This window comes from Palaemon carinicauda, chromosome 41 (genome assembly GCF_036898095.1).
Source record: "Palaemon carinicauda isolate YSFRI2023 chromosome 41, ASM3689809v2, whole genome shotgun sequence".
Lineage (NCBI taxonomy): Eukaryota > Metazoa > Arthropoda > Malacostraca > Decapoda > Palaemonidae > Palaemon > Palaemon carinicauda.
In genome coordinates this window covers 57,544,994-57,569,514 of record NC_090765.1, presented here as the reverse complement: position 1 = coordinate 57,569,514, position 24,521 = coordinate 57,544,994, and the positions used below count along the sequence as shown (strand labels likewise).

At 35.9% G+C, this 24,521-nt stretch overlaps 2 protein-coding genes across 2 annotated transcripts in view; one reads left to right on the top strand and one right to left on the bottom strand.

The window, feature by feature from the left end:
- The window catches only part of LOC137632681 (methyltransferase-like protein 22), a 533,866-nt gene that overhangs the window by 434,969 nt on the left and 74,376 nt on the right, over window positions 1–24,521 (top strand). The window lies entirely within an intron of this gene.
- LOC137632678 (adhesion G protein-coupled receptor E3-like) lies at window positions 5,268–18,281 on the bottom strand. Its single transcript, XM_068364764.1, has 2 exons — window positions 18,125–18,281; window positions 5,268–8,890 (listed from the first exon to the last, which is right to left on the bottom strand). Exon 2 carries the CDS (start codon window positions 8,655–8,657, stop codon window positions 5,859–5,861), a length of 2,799 nt encoding a protein of 932 aa, XP_068220865.1. The 5' UTR covers window positions 8,658–8,890; window positions 18,125–18,281; the 3' UTR covers window positions 5,268–5,858.

Sequence of the window (24,521 nt, the reverse complement as noted above, 5' to 3'; positions counted from 1 at the left end):
GTTTTGAAAACTTCTGGCGCAAAAAAGTTGTTAAACCACTCCTCGAACTCATGAAGTGTCACCCAATCCCTCTTTTTTTTTGGATTTCCAAATTACAGACAGTCAGCCCTTCTAGATATCCTCAAGTACTCTGGATTCTCAGCCTGATGCACTAACATGAGCTTCAGCTTGTAGTCACCAGCAGTATTACACTCATAAAGAAAATGCAGTCTCTCCTTGCCAGATTTATGGCCTGCTGCTGTTTTCTTCTCCTTGGCAGTGTAGATACAATTGGGCATAATCTTCAAAAATAAACCAGTCTCATCCCCTGAAAAAAAACTGTGCATCATGGGAACCTCCTCTCTTTAACTATCTCGGTCAACACATTAGGATAACAACTTACTTTTCATTGCGACTTGCAGCTTAACCTTAAAGTTTGAATACTGCATTATGATAATTTACATGGTCCAACCTCTAAAGGCTACTCTCTTCACCTACACTCCCCTCCCCTTTATCTTTTTTCCATGTGTCAAACAATCATTTTCTTTCACTTGAAATACCAAAAGGCTTGCTAGGAAATGTTGTTAGTTCAGCTCCTCCAACCAAAGAACTAACAACCTCTCTATCTGAATAATGAGACCACTGTTGATTTCATAGGAGTAGATTCCTTCACTTGATCAAGGGTACGATCTTTATCCTTGGTAATGATCGCAACAGTTGAATGGCTTTTTTGAGTATGCTGCCGATATTTGTCGGTGTTTCTCCCTTTTCTGTCCATTGCATAATCATGATCCGTCTACATCATTTTGTGATATATTTAAAGCCTTTAGAAAAAAAGATTGCACAATTTTACAGTTTACATTAGCAAATAAGAATGTCAGATTATCAGAATCTTTATATGGATTCTAGCTTCATATTTTTTCAACCAAAACTTATAATTTTTTTTCAAACATATAATAAACTAAGAATAATTAAGAAAGTTATAAAGTAGATTATTAGCAGCAATTATTTAGCAGTAGGATGTTGTTGGGATTTTATTTGTTCGTTGTTTGGTTGTTATAATTTTTATCATTATTATTGTGAATGTACAGTACTAGGTAGTATTTTGTTATTACTACAAGACTATACTGTATATTGTACTGTAGTTGTAGTTTTTGTACTGAACTCTTTAGTGTTGTATATTAATGTATATGCACTATTTTCTCTTGATATATTTTAGGACAAGAACGACAGAATGGGGATATTAATATTCTTAGTATAAAATTGTAATGTGCTGTACATAATATATTGTCATTTCATTACAATATGATGCATTGCTATAGTGTATAATACATTTAAAGATTAATTGCAGTATTCAAGGGTATACTGTATTCACTAGTATGTAAGCAAAAACAAAAATAATTAGCATCCTTATAGTTTAATGTTTCATATTACTCTCGGAAGTTCTTATTCCTATGAGGGGCTCGGACAAAATATTTGTGGATAATGAGAGCCAGCTGATATTTCTGTTTTTAAAGACAGGGGAAATCATCCTCCAAATTTTTTGCACAAAAGAAAAATAATCTTTAGGTTTGTACATTTATAATTTGGTAATTTTGTGATATTTTTAAAGAGCTTATTGAAAAAACAGTACTGTATACAATATGATTGTACAGTACTTAGGACAATAATCGAGTTGCTCAGTTATCAGTAAATTTTACCTCCGCCAACAAAGTTGGAAGGAGGTTATGTTTTCACTCCTATTTGTGAGTGTTTGTGAACAGCTTCCTGGCCACAATTTCAATCGTAGAGCTATGAAACTTGCAGGGATTAGCTGTTATGTAAAAAGCTGGAAATGATTAAATTTTGGAAGGTCAAAGTCAAATGTCAAGGTAAATTCCCACATCCAAATATCAGTCATGTGCTCCTGATCGGGCAAGACATCCTGATACAATTCCTGTCCTCTTACCGAGAAGTATTAAGAGTTCACTCAAAGGAAAAGTTCATAGTAGGGTAAGGGCCAAATATCCCTAAGTTGTTGACTCTAGATCCTGTTTAAAAGGGCGGGAAGGATATCCAGAGATATTAAATGAAGGAAGTGAATTTCAAAAACCAGTATTTTTTCCCGAAACAGTCATGTCTCCTCAAAAATTATCCTATTCAAACACGACATCAAAGGCAATTAGGCATCACCCACTTTCATCCATCTCGGTTAAAGTGAAAGGAAACAAACTAGATTCTTTACCTGCATCCATAACTCCTGACAGACATTCCAAATTGAATATCTACTATTTTTGACATGGTAAGGAACAAAAGCCATTTGAATTACATTTAAGGGTTACCAGTCTTTATGACTAACATGAACCATCTTCAGATATTAGATTTCAACCATTTCATTTGTATCATTTATGATTGTACCTCAGAGGCTGCTGGGCATGCTAATTTTGTAATAAAGAGTAGAGAAGCAGGATTTAATCTCTTCTCTGATGTTGGACTCCACTTTAGATTCTGATAAGATTGCCAAAGTTATGAAGCATGGAAAAGGTGTTAAAAGGCAAGAACTTATGCCATCAGCATTAGTGTATTTATGTTTTTCACCATACCTCCTCATTGGACGTATGTTAAGCCTATTATTTGAAGAAAAGATTCATGGAAAAGAATAATTATTTTGAAATAATATAAGATTTATTTCCATACTTTAAAATATTATCATCTCCCACTCCTCACCACTTTAATTAAGGTGAAACATAGTTTTTCTCAATGACGCTCTTTGTCGCTGTTGTTGGACTTAGGTTTTCCTCCATTTACCTGTCTGAAGAGGGCAGGTTGGTGGTGGTATACCAGTCCCAGAATAAAGGTACTGTGGATGGCAGCAAGAGAAATGTTTCGTTTTTTCATTTTTATTTTGAATTCATTAAGTGTAAAATTTGAAATTAGTTTCCCATTACTGTATTTGAAGGCAACAATGAAAATAGTTTGTTGGGGATGGTTATTTTCCTTTAATAGTAGGCCTCCCATCCTACCTCCCCTTGTTTGTTCTTTGCAGATTCTAAATATCAAGACCTCTTATAATTCCTCAACAAATAACAAAGAAATATTAAAATAGAAAAAAAAAAAGCAGTTAAAATTCTGCCAGGAAGGATAGTTATGATGAAAGTCTCTCATAGCAATGCCTACTGCAAGTCATTTAAGTTTCTATGTAGCCTTTATCCTATAGGTTGATTGGCCTGAAAAATTTTGATTAGTTTTACAGATAGTCGATGTGACGAATTTTCGACCGAAACAAATTGCGGTTTCGTCGAGCTGGTCGAAAATGTAGAGATTGGTAAAGCACAATCTCCTTTTCAGCAAAGTTAACAGTTGCAATATCTTTTAAATATCTTAGTGTTGCTTGCTGTATAATTCTTAGATCACAGTACAGTTTGTATGATTGGCCTTGATTTTATTGCTGCCTCTGACCTTGTTAATCATGAAGCCCTTGTTTTCAAAGTTGAACAGTGTCAGTAGGTGGGAGTTTTCTTAACACCATTATTAAATATTTAAGTAATAAGTTGCAGAGTAATTCTTGAGGGGCACCATAGTTATTATATTATTATAATACAGTACTAGCTTAGCTTCAACCCTAGTTGGAAAAGAAGGATGCTATAAGTCCAGAGGTCCCAACAGGAATGTAATATTTGGTGTCCAGGTAGTGTTCTTGGCCCATTACCTTTTATTATGTACATGTAGACTGAGCTTGAAAACAAGCTTGTTGAACTTGCAAGTTGTGGTACTGTGCTCTTTTGGCGTCAATTCTTACCCTTGTTGCCGAATCCCTTAATAGAGATCCTAGCTAAAATTAGTGCTTGGTGCAAATTATGGGGCATAAAGTTTAACTAACGAAATTCGAAGAGCGATTGCAAGTAGGTCAACGACATTGTCAATGCAAAGAACTGGATGTTGGGGAGCCAATGGCCCTTTAACCATATAGAATACATTTAGAATTCTGGGTGGGATTTTTTCAATTGCAAATTTACATTTTAGGAGTACACTACATAGTCTTTCTTCAATTGCACCAAAGATGGGCCTATAAATTGTTTTATTACACATTTATATCAATGTAAATCATTTCAAGTGTGTCGGTGGTTATCGCACCTCAACCTATGCTAGCCTACTGATAAACCTGACATGGAATTCAAGGTAGGATTTTTATGACAGAATTCAAGGTAGGATTTTTATAACGGTAGTATAAGACGACCCCTCATTTTTAAATGGTTAAATTTTGGAATATAGGGTCGTCTAATACGCGGAAATATACGGTAATCAAAATTTTTTTATGATCAGTCTATCCTGAGAAATGCTTGAATTCCTTCATCTAACATTTTTCAGTATGGTTCTCCATTCTGGCCTTCAGTTGCAGACTCATCTTCTGGATATTAGTCTCTGGCAGAGCCATTCACAGTTAGTTCTATATGAATGTTGCTCAAGATTTCTTGCAATTCAGAACCACTGCATTTAGGTCTTTCCAGACTGTACCATCCTATACGTAGTACAGTACTAGGTATGCAGTAATTCTCAATCATAAGGCAGAATATGACAGTATTCTACAAGAGTTTTATTCTAGCTATGACCAGACTTTGATGATCTTCCCAATTTGGCAGAAAAATATGGGACTTTTAGTTCAAACTTGAAATTTTATTTTGTTGAACAGGTTAACACATCAAATTGTAGTTTATACATATCTTTTAAAGTTTTTACAGATTTAAAATATTTTTTTATTCATATTTGCAATTTCCTTTCATCACTGGTTTGCTTTCAATGTTGGAGCCCTTTGTCTTGTAGCATTCTGCTTTTCTAGCCAGGGGGACTTTGCTAGTAATTATTATTAAATAATAATGACAATAATCCAGTCCTCTGGTTCAGTGCTAGTTAGCTTATGAACAAGTGTAATGTGGTCTTGCAAACAAAGCGATTGCTTTTATATATATATATATATTGAACAATATGGTGTTTGAAGAACTTGCCAGATTTTTTTTGTTACATGAACCACCCACAGATTTTTGGAAGGCATGAAAACTTTAAAAATATTCATCAAGATTCTGAAAATGTCATTACATTGGAAACTATTTAAAGGTTGTAGAACATTTTATCCATACAAAAGTATATTAAATTATTTCGGTAAAATATTTATCAATCATAAATTTGCCATCAACATTTATTCCAAAATATTTCCTATATTCAAGCTTTGAGTTTAAATCATTTTCAAGCTTTAACTTAAGGAGTCAACTCCAGAGGGAGTGGCTCTACCCAAAGGAAAACAAAACACCACAAATAGTATTTGGTTTATTGCATACCTTGACATAAGCTGACAATTGCCTGTCACAAAGCAAACAGGACTGGAAAGTATTTAAATAAATTTTTATTAAAAATATTTAAACATCTTTTGAATATCCAGAAAACCAGAACTTTACAGCGTATGGCACAAATTAAATTAAGTCCCCATTTACTTCATCACAGGATTTCCAACTAAATGACCAAGTTACTCGTTCTCTTAAAATGGTAAAAAGATTTGGTAAAAAAATAGTAATTATCACTTATGACTTGAGTATATGAAAAGTATGACTAAAAAGGTTACAAAAAATATACAGTTAAAGCATTGTGCCATTATCTGGACATTATATATACACATTAAAGTTTGTAATACATTGTACTTACTACACAAGAATTACAATATATATATATACACATTACAGTTTATAATACAGTGCATTACATACTACACAAAAACTACAGGTTTTATATTTGTACAAAGAAAAGACAGGAGTATCTGTACTACTGTACACTTGAGATTCTATGGTGTTCATAAATTTCTTTAAATTATAAATGAACACCTACCCAGCAGTTTTTACATTAGTTGGTTATTAACTAGAAGACATTTGAGCATTTGCAGAGAAATGAGTGGGAGAAGGTATTGTTTGGGATAGATTTGAAGTGTTAGAATTAGTTGACTGAAGGCCCTGTTTACTTGTCGAATGACTCCGGCAAGCCCAAGACCTGTTCTTCCTTAGGCGTTTGAAGCAGCCACAACTGACTGTATGCCAGACTTTTCTTGTGCACGTAAATGCCAAAAATATAAACACTCCTTGCAGTGTATTTAACAGTACAAATATGTACCAAATGGCTTCTACTTGCAGATATCCTGCTACTATGCCACTAATCCAAGTCAGTCCCATCAACAAGGCTAAACGCATGTACAACTTAAACTGGCTCTGATAAGGTGCACAACTTGTCATTTTTGCTGTGGACTCCATTGTGTTTGCTATGATACGTGCAGACAAAATAAAGAGCATGATATTCAACACCATGATGGTCATTAGGGGAGCAGCAAAAAATACTAGCAGAGCTTTACGATGACCAAACCAACACCAGTACTCGCCAAAAGCTGGGTAATACTCGGCAGGCAAAAATTCAGGCTTCATTATATCCAAGAGCAACACACCAATAACAGCTGCAGCTGGAAACAGCCATCCGTAAACAGCATAAACCATAAATTTACAGCACTGCCCTCCAGCACTAACTCGAAGTTCAGTTGTGGCTAGACTCAATGTCCTCCAAACATCAAATGCCATAATGTTTACCCAACAGAAAGAAGACAAAAAGAAATAGTACATAGAAATTGCCAGGATGAAGCATTCCCTTCCACCTGGTTCCCCAAATGTACTCAGAATAAAGGTAGAAAAGGCTCCAAGGAGAACTAAACAGAGGGAGGAAAGGTTTTTCCCAGAAAGGTTCCTCAGTTCAGGTACGACCAAGAAGGCTATGAGGTGAAGCATAAGGCACACACAGGAAAGGCCAAGACCTCCAAGGGTAACCCATCCCATAACCCTTGAAAATTTTTCTGTCTCCATCTGAATAATACAGACTAAAATTCCACCCTCACTAAGCTCGTATTCATTAGCTTCGTACGTACGTTTGTATTTTTCCACCTCTACCGTTCCATTCTCGGCTAAAACGTATTCCTCGTTTGGCAAGAAAAATTTCTCGCAGGGCAGAAACTTGGCAGGAGTATTACCATTGTTGCTTTCCCTCCCAGAGAAGGTTAGGTTTCCAATTGAATTGTTATCAGAATCATTGGCAACTGGTGGCACCACAACAGTTTCCCCAGATTTATTGGCATCTAAAGAAACCTTTTTAACCTCTACCCCTTCGTTACTTCCTTGAAGCAAAGGTTTAGCTGTGGAATCAACACTGAATGTTGTATTATCGATTGGTGAGGAGATAGATTCCGAGTCATTAGCATTAGATGATACTTTGCCTTCAAGAACTGAAGAGTTAGAGTTATTCAAATCTGGAGAAATTGTGCCATCAAGAATCGAAGCACTCTTATCATTGCCTTCGTCAAATTGAGAAGTTGTGCCGTCAAGAGGCAAAGTAGTCTCGTTATTGCCTTCTTCTAGTCGAGATATTGTGCTGTCAAGAATCGTAGCATTCTCGCTATTGCTTTCGTCAAGTAGAGAAATTGCGCTTGTCCCAGATTTTTCTGGTACGGGAACAATAGTATTGTTCACAATTGGAGATTGTGTACCCAAAGTGCTGATAGGAGTTGTGGTTCCTTCAGTAACCAACTTAGGAAGAGCCATATCCACACAGCGACCAAACCTATATTCCTGATTACTTCTTCCACATATAACCTTCCTACATTTCTTAAAAAATGGATCAAAAACCTCGCCTAACTGACATGTCGAGGTAGACCCAACTATGTTGCCACCTCTTCTGTCTTTAAAATCCATTAACATTGCAAAAGACTGATTATTAAATGAATCAGAAAAGAAATCTCTGAAAAATACTCTATTCATGCAGTGTGTGTCCTCCAATTGAACATCATTACACAAAGCACAATGAATGTTTTTGTAAGGTATATCAAACATGTATCTAATTGCAGTATAGGATGAGCAAAGATTATTAACCACTTCATCCGTCCAAGTTGACGGGCATGTTTTAACCACTTCTTTTTCACAAGGGCGAACCATGTGAGTAACGGTCTCAGGCATCACTGGGTAAATGTAACAATTATGAAACACATAGCTTCCTTCATCATGAACATGCAGACCCCAATTTGTATCTTTGTAAACAAGTTCCTTAGACACAAATTCTGTAGACAAGTTCCTGTGGACTTTCTGATACTGTTCTAAAGTCGGACACTCAAGACGGGGCCTCCAAATTTCGTAAGAGCTTGTATCGTTGTTACATGAAGCACAATAATAGTTCTTGTAAGTAACGTACGTCTCCAAGCTTGTGACTGGCATTTCACGGAAAGGATCACTCCCCTTTTCTATTGGGGCTGTACATTGTTCTGCAATCGCTTCATCCTTCCAACCAGGAATGCACTGCCCAATCATATACAGCGAACCAAACTGCGTCAGTGTTACACATTCGTAGCTATTCACATTCTTCCTTTGTTCTTCAGCTACATATAAATGAGCATCAAGGCAACAGTCTCCATGCTTGGCACACAAGTCATCACAGAAGCAATTTCTGTATTTCCAGCTGCTGGATTCGTCAAGACTGGGCACTTGCCTCGTAATTTTACAAGTGTCTTTCGGCGGGCATGTTGCATTCATGGCCATTAAATCAGGATATCCAAAACCAACGCATAACTGTAACGTAGAAAATAATGTTGCACACAGCAGTGCTACCTTTATAAAATGACAGAATGCCATTTTTAATTAGAATTCACTTTGTGCCACAAAGCATGTTAAAATTATTCATACAATGAAAAGGTGTCCACTTCTCATGTCTTAAAAAATTTCAGAACATGTCTCAGACAAAGACTGACAACGTTTAAATTATCCAAATAGTTATCACAGCACTATTTATGCACTAGTTATAATCCTCTTGCAATATTCAACACGCTGCTCCAGAAGTACCCAGAATGCATCTTGTGGAGTAAAATCTGTGGAGAAAATAGAAAAACTATTAAGAGATATGCAGTCAAATCAATTTATAAATCTAATTGTATTAGAGCCAAAAGAAAAATATTGTACCATGCAATGTATTTTTTAATAAACTTTCATGAAATTATATAGTGAACTATTTTCTTATACATGAAAGACTAAATATTTAAGAAAAAAGGGGTACCAAGTTCATTGCAGTTTACCACTTAAACTAGTAAAGTATGCACTTATGTATCCAAGCATGTCAGGAATAGGCATGCAAGGTACAATTATAACTTAAGTATTAATAATTATATAATGTTTGATTTTATTGCAGTATTAATCAATTAAAGTACCCTTAAAGAATTCTAGTAATAAGACCTGCAATGTCATTCATATTTTGCAATTGATGAAGAGTATTGAACCTAATGGATGTAGAAATAAAAGAATATTTGTTATACAAAATGTTAAAGGGGGTGCAATGTTAAAAGGGACTTTTAAAGGTCGCTCATGAATGGCAGAGGCAAGAGCCATTAACAATGCCCATAGTAGCAGGACAATGCTCTAAAGTCTGACCATCTATTCATTTAAACAGTGCCCAAGTCTCCTCTCCATCCAAGATAGGACCAAGGAAGGCCAGGCAATGGCTGCTGTTGACTCGGCAGGGAGACCTGTAGGCTCCGCCAAACCCCTCATCCTTAGTTCACAAAAATGGCAAGGTTTATATTCATATGTGTATAACAGTTTCAATGAAAAGCAACTCAAAATTATTTTTCAAGATTTGAGGAATTAAGTTTGTATGAGTTTTCAAATTGCAAGCAAATTATATTGTGGCAATAATGAGGTATGGGTGCTAGAATAAAGAATATCTATGTATATAAGGCATACTCATCAACATTTCCAATGGAATGCACAAGAAAAAAAACTGTAGCATTTAAGAAGAAATTGAAGATAAATCTAGGAGATATCACGTGTGACAGTCATCAGATATGACAGTATAGATAAAATTTCCCAACAATATTATGATCAGGAAAAATGTTGAAAGCATGTGCGAGTCATCAGATGAGACAGGAGAAAAACTAAACTTTCCCGGGAAGATTACGATTGGAAAATGCTGAATGAGAAGCATACAAAAACTTTTATGACTAGTTAGTGTTAAGAAGCAGTTGAACACAAGAAAAGGCAGTTATGAGGGAAAGCAATCTAATAAGTATTCTGAACGTGGGCATACCTAACTGTTCCTAAAAAGCAAAAGGGGTTGACGCAATATGAATAACCTCATGTAATGTAGGTCATGAGGAGATGGCTAATTTGAGAGACTTAAGAGACCAGGGTATGTTTTGTGTTTTGAGGATGGAGGGCTACACAAGACACTAGAGTTGGAAGACCCAGGCCCTACATAACAGAGGACTATGAAGTGTAAAGTAGATGATGATGAAGTGAATGGAGGAGAATTTAATTAAAAAGCCCTTCGCATCAATAGGTGTAGAAGATTATTATATTGTTCTGAGGATAGTGACAAAGAGCAAAGAAATGTATAATATAAAATAGCTTATATTTCTGTGGCATAAAGATAAGTAATTAGCATAGACGGCATTTGTAAATAAAGTAAAAAGGAATAAACAAAGAGGATGTAATGAAAACGCCATGATGCCTCATACATAAGTTATGTTGGATCTAAGGGCTGATGATTATGATTGAATAGCAGATACACCAGTATACCATTAAAGATGGTAACAACCGTTAAACAAATAGAATGCCATTGAAGTTGAGCTGGATTGCATGAAATCATTTCCTGCGTTCTAGATGGAATGCATGAAATTATTGGTTTCGCCAAAATGTAGTTTGAAGGATTTAGTTGCTATTGAGGCAGATGGTGCAATGTATGAAAGGAGAAACGTAATGTTTATCTTCACATCCGAGGCTTTTTCGAGATAACAGCCTTTTCGGGTTGCGAGATAACGGCCTTTTCGGAAGATTCATTATGTGAAGAAAGCTTGGGGAACCCCCCCCCCCCCAACCCATGAATTGATAACTAGAGCATTCGAACGTCAACTTCAAGGTTGGGAAATCAAACTTATAAATTCCTTATCCAGTTCTCTTGAAATTGTCAAGTTACAAAACATATGTTCAACTGGCTGGAAATCTTTATATAGTTTATTTATGAAAGATGTAATTTAATTTTACTGTTCTTAAAATATTTTAATAGTTCACTACTTTTCATATAAAGTTTATTTCCTTATTTCCTTTTCCTCACTGGGCTATTTTTCCCTGTTTGAGCCCTTTGGCTTATAGCATCCTGCTTTTCCAACTAGGGTTGTAGCTTAGCTAATAATAATAATAATAATTATAATTGCCTGTCACGAAACCAACCTGTATTAGTTATTTTTTATTAAAATTATTTTCGTTTTTTAATTAGTCTAAAAAGTTAAGTATAATCCGTGTGTCTAACAAACTACCCGAAACCACGACTACTTCGTTGTTATTAACAAAGCTACATTAACAAAACTATTTTGGGTGGATACCCAATATGCACATAATGCAGGGAGCTGTAGGCACTTCAAAGGTCTTGGAATCCTTTAGGTCCTTAACTGCACCCACTTATTAGCCCTTACATTACTTCTGTGCCACTAATTTCACAATCTGTGCCACCCTCTTATTTTTCGTTTCAAACTTTCAAATTCCATTTTATATAGGAAAAAAAAAGTTTCTCCCAGTTGTACCTTCGTGTGATTAAATAATTAAACCAATACGGAATATATACATGTACATGGAATTGGGAATTAAAGGAATACTGTGTAGTACTTTGAAATTGCCTGTACAGCCTATCTAGCTCCCGATTTAGAGCTACGACATTTTAAAGTAATATCCATTCAACAGAAAAAGGATTCTCTAAACATTCTTTTACTAGATAGTACGACATTGCGACCAACAACTTTCATTAAGAGCTACAGGCAAAATTTTAAAGTAGTCTGGTTTCAGTTCAATTTTCATCAGAATAGATTCTCACCAGAACGTCAGCTAGGCCCAAGCACAGCAGTGGCCTCCCCAGTAATCAACTTAACCCTTTTACCCCCAGGCCATTTGGAACTTTCCAACCCTTAACCCCCAGGGGTTATTTTTTTGTTTCTCAAGCACATTTTGCAAGGTTGGTCTCGCTCTCTTGGAAAATGCCTGAATTATCTCCAAAAATTATCAAAAATATGCAAAAAAAAAAAACTAAGAAAAAAAAATTACAAATAGCAGTTTTTTGCAAGAACGTACCAGTACGTCCATGGGGATGAAGGGATGAGTTTTGTGAAACATACCATTACATCCTTTGGGGGTAAAAGGGTTAAAACGCATGGTCCCGGAATGGGATATATTTGCTGCCATGCATATGCTAGGCAAACAAGTTACTACTGTACTAGCCAGGAGGAAAAAAAAAAAAAAAAAAAAAAAAAATTACCAAGTGACTGGTCCAAATCCCTATAAAAATTGTCTGTATATAAAAACAACACTCGGGCAAAATGAATATCACATCCATATACATATGAATACACGGGAACCGTACAAGTCATTGTTGCTAAAGTGTTGCGAAAAACAGAACGCTTGCGAGGAAACAAAAGACAACCTTAGATCACAAACCCACTAGTGTGAAAGAGTTGTGGTAATGCACTTAGCTTGTAATTTGGTGGCCTGTGTTCCACTTAGACTAATGCTCGCGTTTCCTATCTATTATGCATTCCTTCACAGCAAATTGGGTACCTTGTTATTTGTCTAGGGCGGAAAATTGGATAGAGAAAATTACTTTTATATGTTCGTGACAACGTCAAAAATTACTTGCCATGAAAGTCAAGTCTTCATTTCACCGGGTTGAAATTTCTCTCTCTCTCTCTCTCTCTCTCTCTCTCTCTCTCTCTCTCTCTCTCTCTCTCTCTCTCTCTCTCTCTCTCTCTCTCTCCGTGTTTGTATGTGTGTGTTTGGTAAACAGTAACACTGTAAGAGTTCAAGAATAAGTTAGACAAGAACATAAAATTTCTCCAAACGTTCAAACCAAATCATTCTACCCAAGAGCAAATTGAGTCTCCTCGGATAGATTAAAAAGTCAGTGAGACAAAATAAAGACTGGGATTCGAGTCCCACTCAAACTCGTTAGTTTCTTTGTTCAGTGCAACCTCACCATCCTTATGAGATAAGGATAGGGGGGGGGGTTGTTTTGGGGGACCCTATAGGTCTATCTGCTGAGTCCCCAGCAGTCATTGCTTGGCCCTTCTTGGTCTTAGCTTGGGTGGAAGAGGGACTTGGGCCCTGATCATATGTATATATGGTCAGTCCCTGGGTCATTGTCCTGCTCGATAGGGTAACATCACTGTCCCTTGCCTCTGTCATTCATGAAAGCCTTAAATCTTTAAACTCTCCTCCTCTAGAAAATTGCCTTTGTTATTGCGTCACGCAACTTCCATCTTCACTATTATTGGTATACAGCAAAGGATAGGCCAATTAAAATTAATATAACTCCCTCTCCCTTTTAGAACAAGTTATTATAGTTAATTGCAAGGTTCAAGGTCTGTCTTCTGAAAGTCCTTATTAAGCGGGAACTTCCTAATTAGTTTTTCTATGTATACTTAAATGAGATTTAATGCATAGAGTATTTATACATCCATTGATAACGTAGAACACCAATTTTCACGCCATCTTTTACGTCTTGCCTAGAATACATATTAGAAAGCTTTCAATAGAGGAAAAACTTGAAAAAACAATAAAAAATGGGTTATCTCCTATATATAAAGAGCAAATGCCTGGCTATATGTATATTTCCTTCCTGTCACGCTCGGGCGGGAGAGGGAGTCGTCATATTCTGGCGGGAGGATTTACCCCGAGACGTACACTGAAATCACACTCCCACAAACTGCCAAATTATTGGGTTGTAATTAGTAAAAAGGAAGAGTTGAATCTGTTTGCGTGTTTAAAAATATTTGTAAGTCCTTTTTGACGGCTCGTGTATACTGGTATACAAAATTATATTGACAAGTAAAAGCTCACAATAGTGAAGGATGACTATATACAATATAAGAAATTGCAAAATTTATATGTGCATACATATAAGTCGCGGAGCGATTTTCGTGTCTAGCTATTTACTCGACTAAAAAAAGTTAAGGTCGCAATTAATGTTAGACCACAGTGGCTGTCTATTCATCGATGGGTAGCTTTAGATAGGTAAAAATAATTACTCTTAAAACTACATTGGAGATGGAAAAGTTCCCCGGTCTAGACATATCCATATCTGAAGGATTTGTTCATGATATTGCTCGAGGGCACGCAAAGGCATGAATTAACTAGAAAGGCACTCAGAGCGCAGACCTCCGCCGCAGCAGCTTATTTCTCGACCATTTGCTAGACCTAAACTTCTAGCTTTGACCTTAACGTGTACTAATTGGCGTGGATTTTCATACACTCAAATATGAATAACGTTTGAAGTCTTTGACAACGATGTCCAAACTTATGGCTGATTACGTGAATTTAATATTTTGCTTAACCAGGACTGTTGACCTTGACCTTATTTTGTGGCAACGATGTCCAAACTTATGGTCGATTACGCGAATTGGATATTTTGCTTAACCGTGACCTTTGACCTTTACCTTTTCCGAAACTTAATAATTTCAAGGATTTTACATAACAGTTAATCCCTGCAAGTTTCAGTACGATTAAAATCGTGGCCAGGAAGCTGTTCACAAACACAAACAGGTGATAAAACAACCTCCTTCAAACTTTGTTGGCGGAGGTGAATATTTAATAGTAAAGTCTACTTCGTGAACTAGGTCAAATACTAGACAAAGAAAACCATTCCAATCTTCTCTCGCCCCGTAAGGCCTCTTAGTAATTATAGATAAAACTTAGTTCCGTCGTCACAGAAGACAAAATCACAGTTATGCTTCCCCGAGCAGAACTTTAACCAAGCGGGTTATCTTAGGCTTATGAGATTCATAATTCTTTATTAATCTTAATCCATTGCTGGTCATAAATATTGAATCCTACTTATAGGTTGCACTTATTGAGTGGAGATACCCTAAATTGGTAGGGTTGTTGTGGCCTGATTGGTAAAGTCTCTGCCTGGTATTTGCCAGTCGAGGGTTTGAGTCCCCCTCAGTCTCGTTAGTGCCAATAATGTCTGCAACCTTACCATCCTTGTGAGCTAAGGTTGAGGGAGCCTAGAGGTCTATCTGTTGAGTCATCAGCAGCCATTGCTTGGCCATCCCTGGTCCAAGCTTGGGTGGAGAGGGGGCTTGGGCGCTGATCATATATGGTCACTTTGGGGCATTGACCTGCTTAATAGGGCAGTGTCATTGTCCCTTGCATCTGCCATACATAAGTGGCCTTGAATTAAAGGATTTCCGTACAGATATGATCAGCAAAGCTGTACTAGTCAGGGCCATTCATACTAGGTTGGTTTGCTATGAGTGATCAGACGAAAATCTCGCACCGTCACCAATCAGCACTGATTGAAAACTGACTAAACCCCAGATTTGAATTGACATGCCTGAGGCCCTTGTAATGCAGTGGACTAGAAACAGCTACACATGTTAATTACGACAAGTTTTAAGCAATAAATCTATTTCTGGTCAAAACACTATTAATAAAGGAAACTGCCGACATTAGTTTAAGAATTACAGGCTACTTGGGATTACACATTAACGAATTAGTTTGTAGCAAGGGAACTAATTGCACAGTGTATAAAATTTATTTCCCCCTACGAAAGAATAATTATTTTTTATAGTTAAGAGTTGTGTTTTTTATTGCTTTAAAGAAAATACAGCTCGGAAATTAAATTTTTTTGGTCCTTAACAGAAGTCAGCACGTAACATTTGAAAAACTAAACCGTTACCCCCAAAAAAGGAGCCCCCCCCCCCCTCACGTTTTATTGTACTGTAACGGAGGTAGTGACAGACATGACTATATGACCCCAGAAAAGTGACCCCTTGATAAACATGGACTTTACGACCCCAGAAAGTTCACTGGGGTCACTCGACGAAACTTGTAGCTGGGGATTGATACCTATCTAGTGGAAATTGGCTGTCTACGGGCTAACAGCTTTAACGCTTGGAAAGGTTTTGGCCCTTTCTATTACGAGTGGGAATCTTAGATAGCTCATTTACTTCTATAATCCGGCCTAAGTTCTGATGATGATGATGATTATTTTTATTATTATTATTATTATTAGTATAAAAATTGTTACCACTTGCTAAGCAACAACCTTAGTGTGAAAATCCTGATGCTATAAGCCCAAGGGCTCCAACAGGAGAAAAATAGCCCAGTGAGGAAAGGAAATAAGGAAATAAACTAAAAGAATTAAAAAAAAATATTTTAAGAATAGTAAAATTAACACATCTTTCATATATAAACTATAAAATTACATTCTTTTGATTTCATTCTCGAGGCAAGATGGGTTCTATTGTCATGGTGGAAATTCGCATAGTTTGCCATAATTATTTACGAACTTATTACAGGTTAATGTTAAGGCTAACTAGCTAGATTGGAATGAAGGAATTGCGCAACAGGTGAAAAAAAGGGCATTAATAAAGTACAAATGAAATAATTTATAGATTACCTATATAAGAACCTCTTAAATCACGGGGCTTTGTATGCCCATATGAATGAGTATACATGTTAAAAACTAGAGGGTCGCTCAGTAGAACGCAGACCTCCGCCGCGGCAGCTGATTTCTCGACCTTAAAATTTATTATTAGTCATGGATTTTCATACACTCATATGAACCAAGTTTGAAGTCTGTGACAACCATGTCCAAACTTATGGCTGATTACGTAAATTGGCATTTTGCTTAACCGTGACCTTGACCTTCCAAAATTAAATAATTTTCAGCCTTTTACATAACATTTAATCCGTGCAATTTTCATTATGATAAAAATTATGGTCAGGAAGCTGTTCACAAATAAACCCAAAGGGGAGGAGGGTAATACATAACCTCCTTCCAACTTCGTTGGCGAAGGTAATACATCAACACCGGTATATAGGATTGGCATAGGCTTAGATATGTGAAATATGGCTACGACCACATGCCTAAACCCTAAATGTTGCACCCGTCAGGCTACAACTTCCGACATTTACTTTAAAACCGCCGAGCGAGATAACTTTAGTGTACTAAAGTGATTCTATCCCTTAACTACAAATCTATGGAACTTTTCGGCTTCAACCGACTGGAAGATCATGAAACTCCCTCGAAAACGCAATTATGAATAATGTACCTAATGAAATTAGTTAACATACACAGAGTAAGGATAGTTTTTTTTTAAACCATCCGGCATTAAATGTCTCCAAAACTGATAGCAGCAAAAAAAAAAAAAATACGCCGTAAAAATAATTTCAATAGTTCAAACATATTCTATACTAGCGATTTATTTATTTCCATATTTCGTTTTCTCAGTGGGTTATTTTTTCCTTGTTGGAACCCTAGGGCTTATAGCCTCCTGCTTTTTCAAATTTAGAAAAAATAAAAAAATAAATACTGAAAATTATCGAAAATATCTTAAAATATATCACCCCACAATAGACCCACCACACAATAGACCCTCACAAGATACCAAACCTAAAATTGCAATAATTAATCATGCACACCTGCGGAACTACACAGCAGAACAATTTCGCTAAAAAAAAGAAAATAGACAAAGTGGAAACGGCAGAACTCATATCCGGTATTCTAATACATAAACTGGTAGCCTCGGGGGCTGTAAAAATAATAGCCACAGGGGGAGGGGTAAAACCACAAGCCGCCGCGTGTTACCCTAGTTTTACCAGAGTTTGTTTACCTTACAATAAACGCATATTTGGGTCTGCGGCGTTTGACTATACTGGACACTGAAAATGGGGAAGATAAGGATAAAAGCTTACTAATAAATAAAAAGAGGGGGTTAATGTGATTGGCAATGACAGGGAGGGAGAGAACGCGAGCTTTCTTTGAATTACATTGTTAGTTACGTCTGCAACACGAGAAAATGCGTTGAAGTCTCCAGAGCAAGAACTTGGATTTTGAACACCGAACATCGGGAAGACAAGGATAAAAACTCTTAATAAACAAATAAGAGGTAGATAGAGTACGCGTTGGGGGTTGATGTGGTGGGTAATGACAGAGAGGGAGAGAACGCAAGCTTTCTTTGGATTACATTGTAGAAGTTTAAGTCTGCAACACGAGAAAATGCGTTGAAGTCTCCAGAGCGAGCTTTCACTTGTATACAAGAAGAAATCTCACATCAACATACCCTGTAATAATCGTCAAATCCAAGTCAGAGTCCAGTATATGAAGGCACAATACTTATTAAATAAAAGCCTATCGTAAGCACAACACAGCCACCTTTAGATGTACACACCGAGGAGCGGCAGAAGAGAAAGTACTGCCGAGGAAATTCAGCTGCTTCGCTATATAACCTCGGCCGTGACGTCACGCGACGACATACTTCTGTTTAGCCCACGCGGGAAATGGTAAACTTTCCTCCATAAAGTTCAAATTTATGTTTGTCATATTTGCTCATGTGCAAGATTAATCAAGCGATCGAAAACTGCCTTTAAAGATGTAAAATTGTTTTGTAATATGTCAATAGGCAACGAGAGACAGCTGTCGCCTGTCGGCATTGCTAAAGGGGGCGTGGCTTAGGATTTCCGAACGAACGCGGTGAATAAAGGGATCCTATTTCGACAAAACATGATCCTTTTGGTCACCGGCCGTGATTCCGGGACAGTAATTAATCCTCACATCATGGTTAAAGAATATCCTTTCATCACATACCAAATATGGAAAGGATTCCCTCCTGAGAAATATGAAATATGAACAAATATTCTTAAGATTCTCCAGTCCCAGGGGACGATCGAAGACCGAGTTTAGAAGTGAAAGGTGTTGTTCTCAAGGTCAAAGCTATAATACCCTTTCGTAATGGCCCCCACGGGACGGTGGGCATCTATGAAACACCTGGCTTTCACTTTTAATCTGTGACAAGTATCTCTTAAAACTGTACCGAGGCCTATGCCATAGGTCTATTAGAAGATGGCAATCTATCGGTCTAGTGATGTTTGCGTCGGTTAAGGTAACGAAAAGTGGTTAAGGTTTGATTACGTGTTAAGACGGGTTTCCACTTGCCTTTTCTTATAAGATCTGTTCTAATCTCTTCTATTATATTTAAGAGAAAGTGGTATCTGGTGTCCTTAGGCCTAAGTAAGAATACATCAACATAATTCCTTACTTTTTTATTAGAATTAAGGTCCCCTAGTTTTCAACCTTTGGGATCAAACCGGTTTGTCGTCTGATAATTAGTCATCGCTTCTTAGCTGAGAGAGAGAGAGAGAGAGAGAGAGAGAGAGAGAGAGAGAGAGAGAGAGAGAGAGAGAGAGAGTCTTCTCGTCGCTTTTATGGACAGTAGGATAAATTCATTAATCATTTCTGGAGCCTATCGAAGGCCTCCGAAAACCAACAAGGTTAATAATGATGTTCTCATATTGTAGCATTTCCAAGTTACTGTTACTCATGAACTAGCTCCAGGTGTTATTTTACATAGATAAAATACTAATCCTTTTAAAAGAAAATTGGTGACATTGGCGTAGCCAAATATAATTTCGGTTGTTAGTGATGGTGAGGGGTAGACCTACAATTTATCTTCACAAATTTGTGATTACATTTTGTTTCAATAGATCATTGCTAATAAAGCAATTAGCTTTTCGTTACAAAACTCGTGAAAATTACATCAAATCAATTGAATAACTTAATAAAAGTTACTTACGGCATATTAACCAGTCTGTACAAACTTATACAATAGCTTCTAAATTAGAATATTCTAGCACGAAGACATTTTAATTTTTTTCTTTCTAAATGGGCGTGAAAGGATTTTTGGTACTACAGCTAGCATAGGCCTACCCTTATCATTGTGAGTTATCATAATTCCCCTGAGGCCTAAGTTATGGATTAGTTAGGGGAATTTAATATTGATGACCTATTTGTGGCAATTATTTAAAAGTTTATATATATATATATATATATATATATATATATATATATATATATATATATATATATATATATATATATATATATATATTCTATCTACCAAGGTATTATCCCCAATTTTGGGAGGTAGCTGACATGAAGAAAGGGGGCGGCCTGTTTTTCTCTACTCCTTCCAGCCTGACGAGGTATTCGCCGGGTTTGGTTGGTCCGCTCCAAGTCCACTGCAGAAGAAAGGCCTCAGACATGTCCTTCCACTTGCGTCAGTTTATGGTCTTTCTATGCTAATTTATACCCGCAAATTTTTCTTAATTCGTCAATCCATCGTCTTTTCTTCCTTTCCCTGATTATTTTACAATCTCTAGGGACCCATTCTGTTATTCTTAATGTTCACCTATTGTCTGTCATTCTCACTACACGTCCTGACCATTTCCATTTCTTTTTCCCACATGTTAGAATATCCTCTACTTCAGTTAGCTCTCGTATCCATGTTGCTATTATTCTCTCTTGGTGTTATCTCTCTCTCTCTCTCTCTCTCTCTCTCTCTCTCTCTCTCTCTCTCTCTCTCTCTCTCTCTGTATATATATATATATATATATATATATATATATATATATATATATATATATATATATATATTACATAAAGAAAAGAGGCTTATAGTTTATTTTCTGTATATATGAAAGATTTATTTTAATGTGGTTATTGTTCCTAAACTTCTCTGGTTTATTTCCTTATTTCCTTTCCTCACTGGGCTATTTTCCCTGTTCGAGCCCTTTGGCTTTTAGCATCTTGCTTTTCCAACTTAGCTAGTAATTGGGATAATAATAATAACAATAATAATAGTAATAATAGTAATAACATGCTTTTGTATGTATATACACTATATATATATATATATATATATATATATATATATATATATTTATATATATATATATATATATATATATATATATAATATATATATATATATATATATGTATATATGTGAGAGAGAGAGAGAGAGAGAGAGAGAGAGAGAGAGAGAGAGAGAGAGAGAGAGAGAGAAAAGATAACACTTCTCATATAACTTTCACGAATTCTCCCTAGATACAAGTAAACAGCTCTGGACGGAGAAAATGAGTTAAACATCAAGAAATGAGAAAAGTATAAGAAACTTTTGAGTCTCTTTTCCGTGACCGTCGATTATTATCGTTATTATCTCGAGTGCCTCTCTTTCTCCCTTCTTCTTCTTCTTCTTCTTCTTCTTCTTCTTCTTCTTCTTCTTCTTCTTCTGGAGACTGAGCAGAAAGCGAGACAATAGAATTTTTTCGCGTTACGAAGTATAGCGAAAAATAATTGTCCTAACGACATGTAAGCAGATCTTAAGTGTCTTGTTACTTAAGTTCAGTTGTTATGTAGGCAGTGGCCAATGAGAATTTAGTGTTGGGTGAAACGTATTCGATGTTTGAAGAGGTATTTAGTAAGTGGTCACTTTCTAGCGCACGCTAGCCCGAGCAAGTCGAATTTATTATTAATATTACTATCATTATTATTTATTAGTAATATAAGAGTGAGGTTCCACCACTCAAATTTGAGTTACTCTGCATTATTGCCGTGGATACACAGGTTTCCATAGTTTTTTCAAAACTTGAGATTTTGTTTTTTATCTATGGTTTTTCCTGGGCGGCAGAGGAGGCTTATATGTTAATTTGAAAGTTTGTTCATTTTGTTTTAAATATGCACTGCTATATCAGTACAGAAGTTTGTAGAAGTTATTAAAATATGGGATGTTACATCTATATTGTGTTTCAAAAGTATGATTCATTGGAAAAATAAACCTGGCGTCAACCGGCACGGTGCGCTATAATGCAATTTAATGTTTTATTATGTTTATACCTGTAGAGAATGCGGAGTGAAGTGAGGACAGAACATTCCACAGATAAAGTAGATTCATGGGAACTTGAGCCAGTGGTCCACTAAGTCTAGGTTTTGGTGTAAAAAAATAGTTGAGTCTGTGTCTAACGTCATGCATTTTTTTTTTCTTTTGGATAAAGTTACTGATATTTCAATTCTGGTCTTTAGTATATGCGTTTATTTACATAATCGTAAGGTGAAATTTATTAGCCATAGTTTCGTATTAGTGGAGCAAATGTTTTTATGTTGACCAGGCTGACAGGAGTCTTTTTGTAGTTTATATATGACACATCTGTTTTTGAAATTGTTAATAGCTTATATATGACATATCTATTTTGACGTTGTTACTGTTTTTAGAATGATTTATTGTTAGTTGTTCCCATCATTTATTTATTTCCTTATTTCCTTTCCTCACTGGGCTATTTTTCCCTATTGGTGGGCTTATAGCATCTTGCTTTTCCAACTAGGGTTGTAGCTTGGCTAGTAATAATAATGATAATAATAATAAGAAATGTAATATTTTGATTTCATTCATTCATTCTTGCATAAGTTTCTAATCACTTAAAAAAAGGCTTATTCTTTTGCGTCCATTGTTAGGTTTCATCCACACCAAGAGTATCTTTAGTATTCAGTGAATTATTAACAAAAATATTGTAATTTTGAATTAATAACTCATGGAAATGCCTCTCCAACCGATAATTCCTTTGATAATAACTCCCTCTTTACGTATAATGAAGATAAAAATATTGGTTTGAATCTCTGAGTGGTCCTTTGCTGTAACTGGACATCAAGTTAAGTTGAGTTTCATTGTGGATGCATTTTTTTACCTTCCAAGGGATCCACAACCCTCCTGCTAAACGTTTTTTTTTATTTAGGGAGTGGTGTTCCATTGATAATTCGTAGGACAGTAATGAAACATTTGTCAGTGTAGTACTGTACTGTATATTACAGCCGTGGAAGCGTTAAGCATCGATTAACAGCTATATATATATATATATATATATATATATATATATATATATATATATATATATACATGTATGTGTGTGTGTGGATGCAAAAATAAGATGAAAAATAACATGTAGCATAATAATAATGAATTTATAGTTGTACGACAATTTACACACGTTTTATATATATATATATATATATATATATATATATATATATATATATATATATATATATATATATATAGATGTACATATATATACATGTTTATATTTATATATATATATATATATATATATATATAGATGTACATATATATACATATTTATATATATATATATATATATATATATATATATATATATATATATATATATATATATATATACTTCCAAAAACTCCTTTCTTTACCCACCAACTTGAACATGATTTCAAAGGTAATACAAACGATACCTGAAATGAAGGTAGCAACTGTACCGACAGAGAGACTCAAACCTGCAGGGAAAAAAAAAAAAAAAACACCTAAGGACAAAGGATCACGTGGAAGGGTGTTCCAATTTCTCGCGGATGTCAGGACTCCTCACTCCCCTCTTATTCCCCCCCCACATCCCGCAGGACTCCCTAAATCCTCCCCCCACACCAAACCTCTAATCCTTCCTTTCCGTTAAATGTGAAATGGGGAGACTTCCATCCATTGAAGATTATGTATTATCCTTATAACCAGTTTCCTCCCGATCGCGTTGCACAATTTCGTCTGTCCTAGGACCCCGGTCTAGGACCTGGCCCAGGACCACGGTCTAGGTGTACTTAGAATCCTGGACCGTTCTTAGTTCTAGGTATACCTAGAGTCCTAGACTGTGTCATTATTATTATTATTATTATTATTATTATCTAAGCTATAACATTAGTTGGAAAAGCAGGGAAAATGTAGATTGAAAAACGTAAAATAAATGAAAGAAATAATTATATCCAATATTTTTTAAATAATCCCAGTAGAGATAATTCAATCCCAGTAGAGATAATTCAACCCCAGTAGAGATAGTTCAACCCAAGTAGAGATAGTTCAATCCCAAACAGAGATAGTTCAATCGCAGTTGAGATAGCTTAATCCTAATAGAGATAGTTCAATCCAAGTAGAGATAGTTCAATCCCAAACGGAGATAGTTCAATCGCAGTTGAGATAGCTTAATCCTAATAGAGATGGTTCAATCCAAGTAGAGATAGTTCAATCCCAAACGGAGATAGTTCAATCGCAGTTGAGATAGCTTTATCCTAGTAGAGATGGTTCAATCCAAGTAGAGATAGTTCAATCCCAAACAGAGATAGTTCAATCGCAGTTGAGATAGCTTAATCCTAATAGAGATGGTTCAATCCAAGTAGAGATAGTTCAATCCCAAACAGAGATAGTTCAATCGCAGTTGAGATAGCTTTATCCTAATAGAGATGGTTCAATCCAAGTAGAGATAGTTCAATCCCAAACAGAGATAGTTCAATCCCAGTTGGGATAGCTTAATCCTAGTAGAGATAGTTCAATCCAAGTAGAGATAGTTCAATCCCAAACAGAGATAGTTCAATCCCAGTTGAGATAGCTTAATCCTAATAGAGATAGTTCAATCCAAGTAGAGATAGTCCAATCCCAATAAATAGTTCAACCCAAGTATAGATAGTTCAATCCAAACAGAGATAGTTCAAGCCCAGTAGAGATAGTTTAATCCTAATATAGCTCAACCCCAGTACAGATAGTTCAATCAAGTAGAGATCATTCAATCGCATGTAGATAGTTCAATCCAAGTAGAGATCATTCAATCCTATGTAGA

Excerpts from the sequence above, each read along its gene's own strand:
- LOC137632678 (XM_068364764.1), bottom strand. The coding sequence starts at position 8,657 with ATGGCATTCTGTCATTTTATAAAGGTAGCACTGCTGTGTGCAACATTA.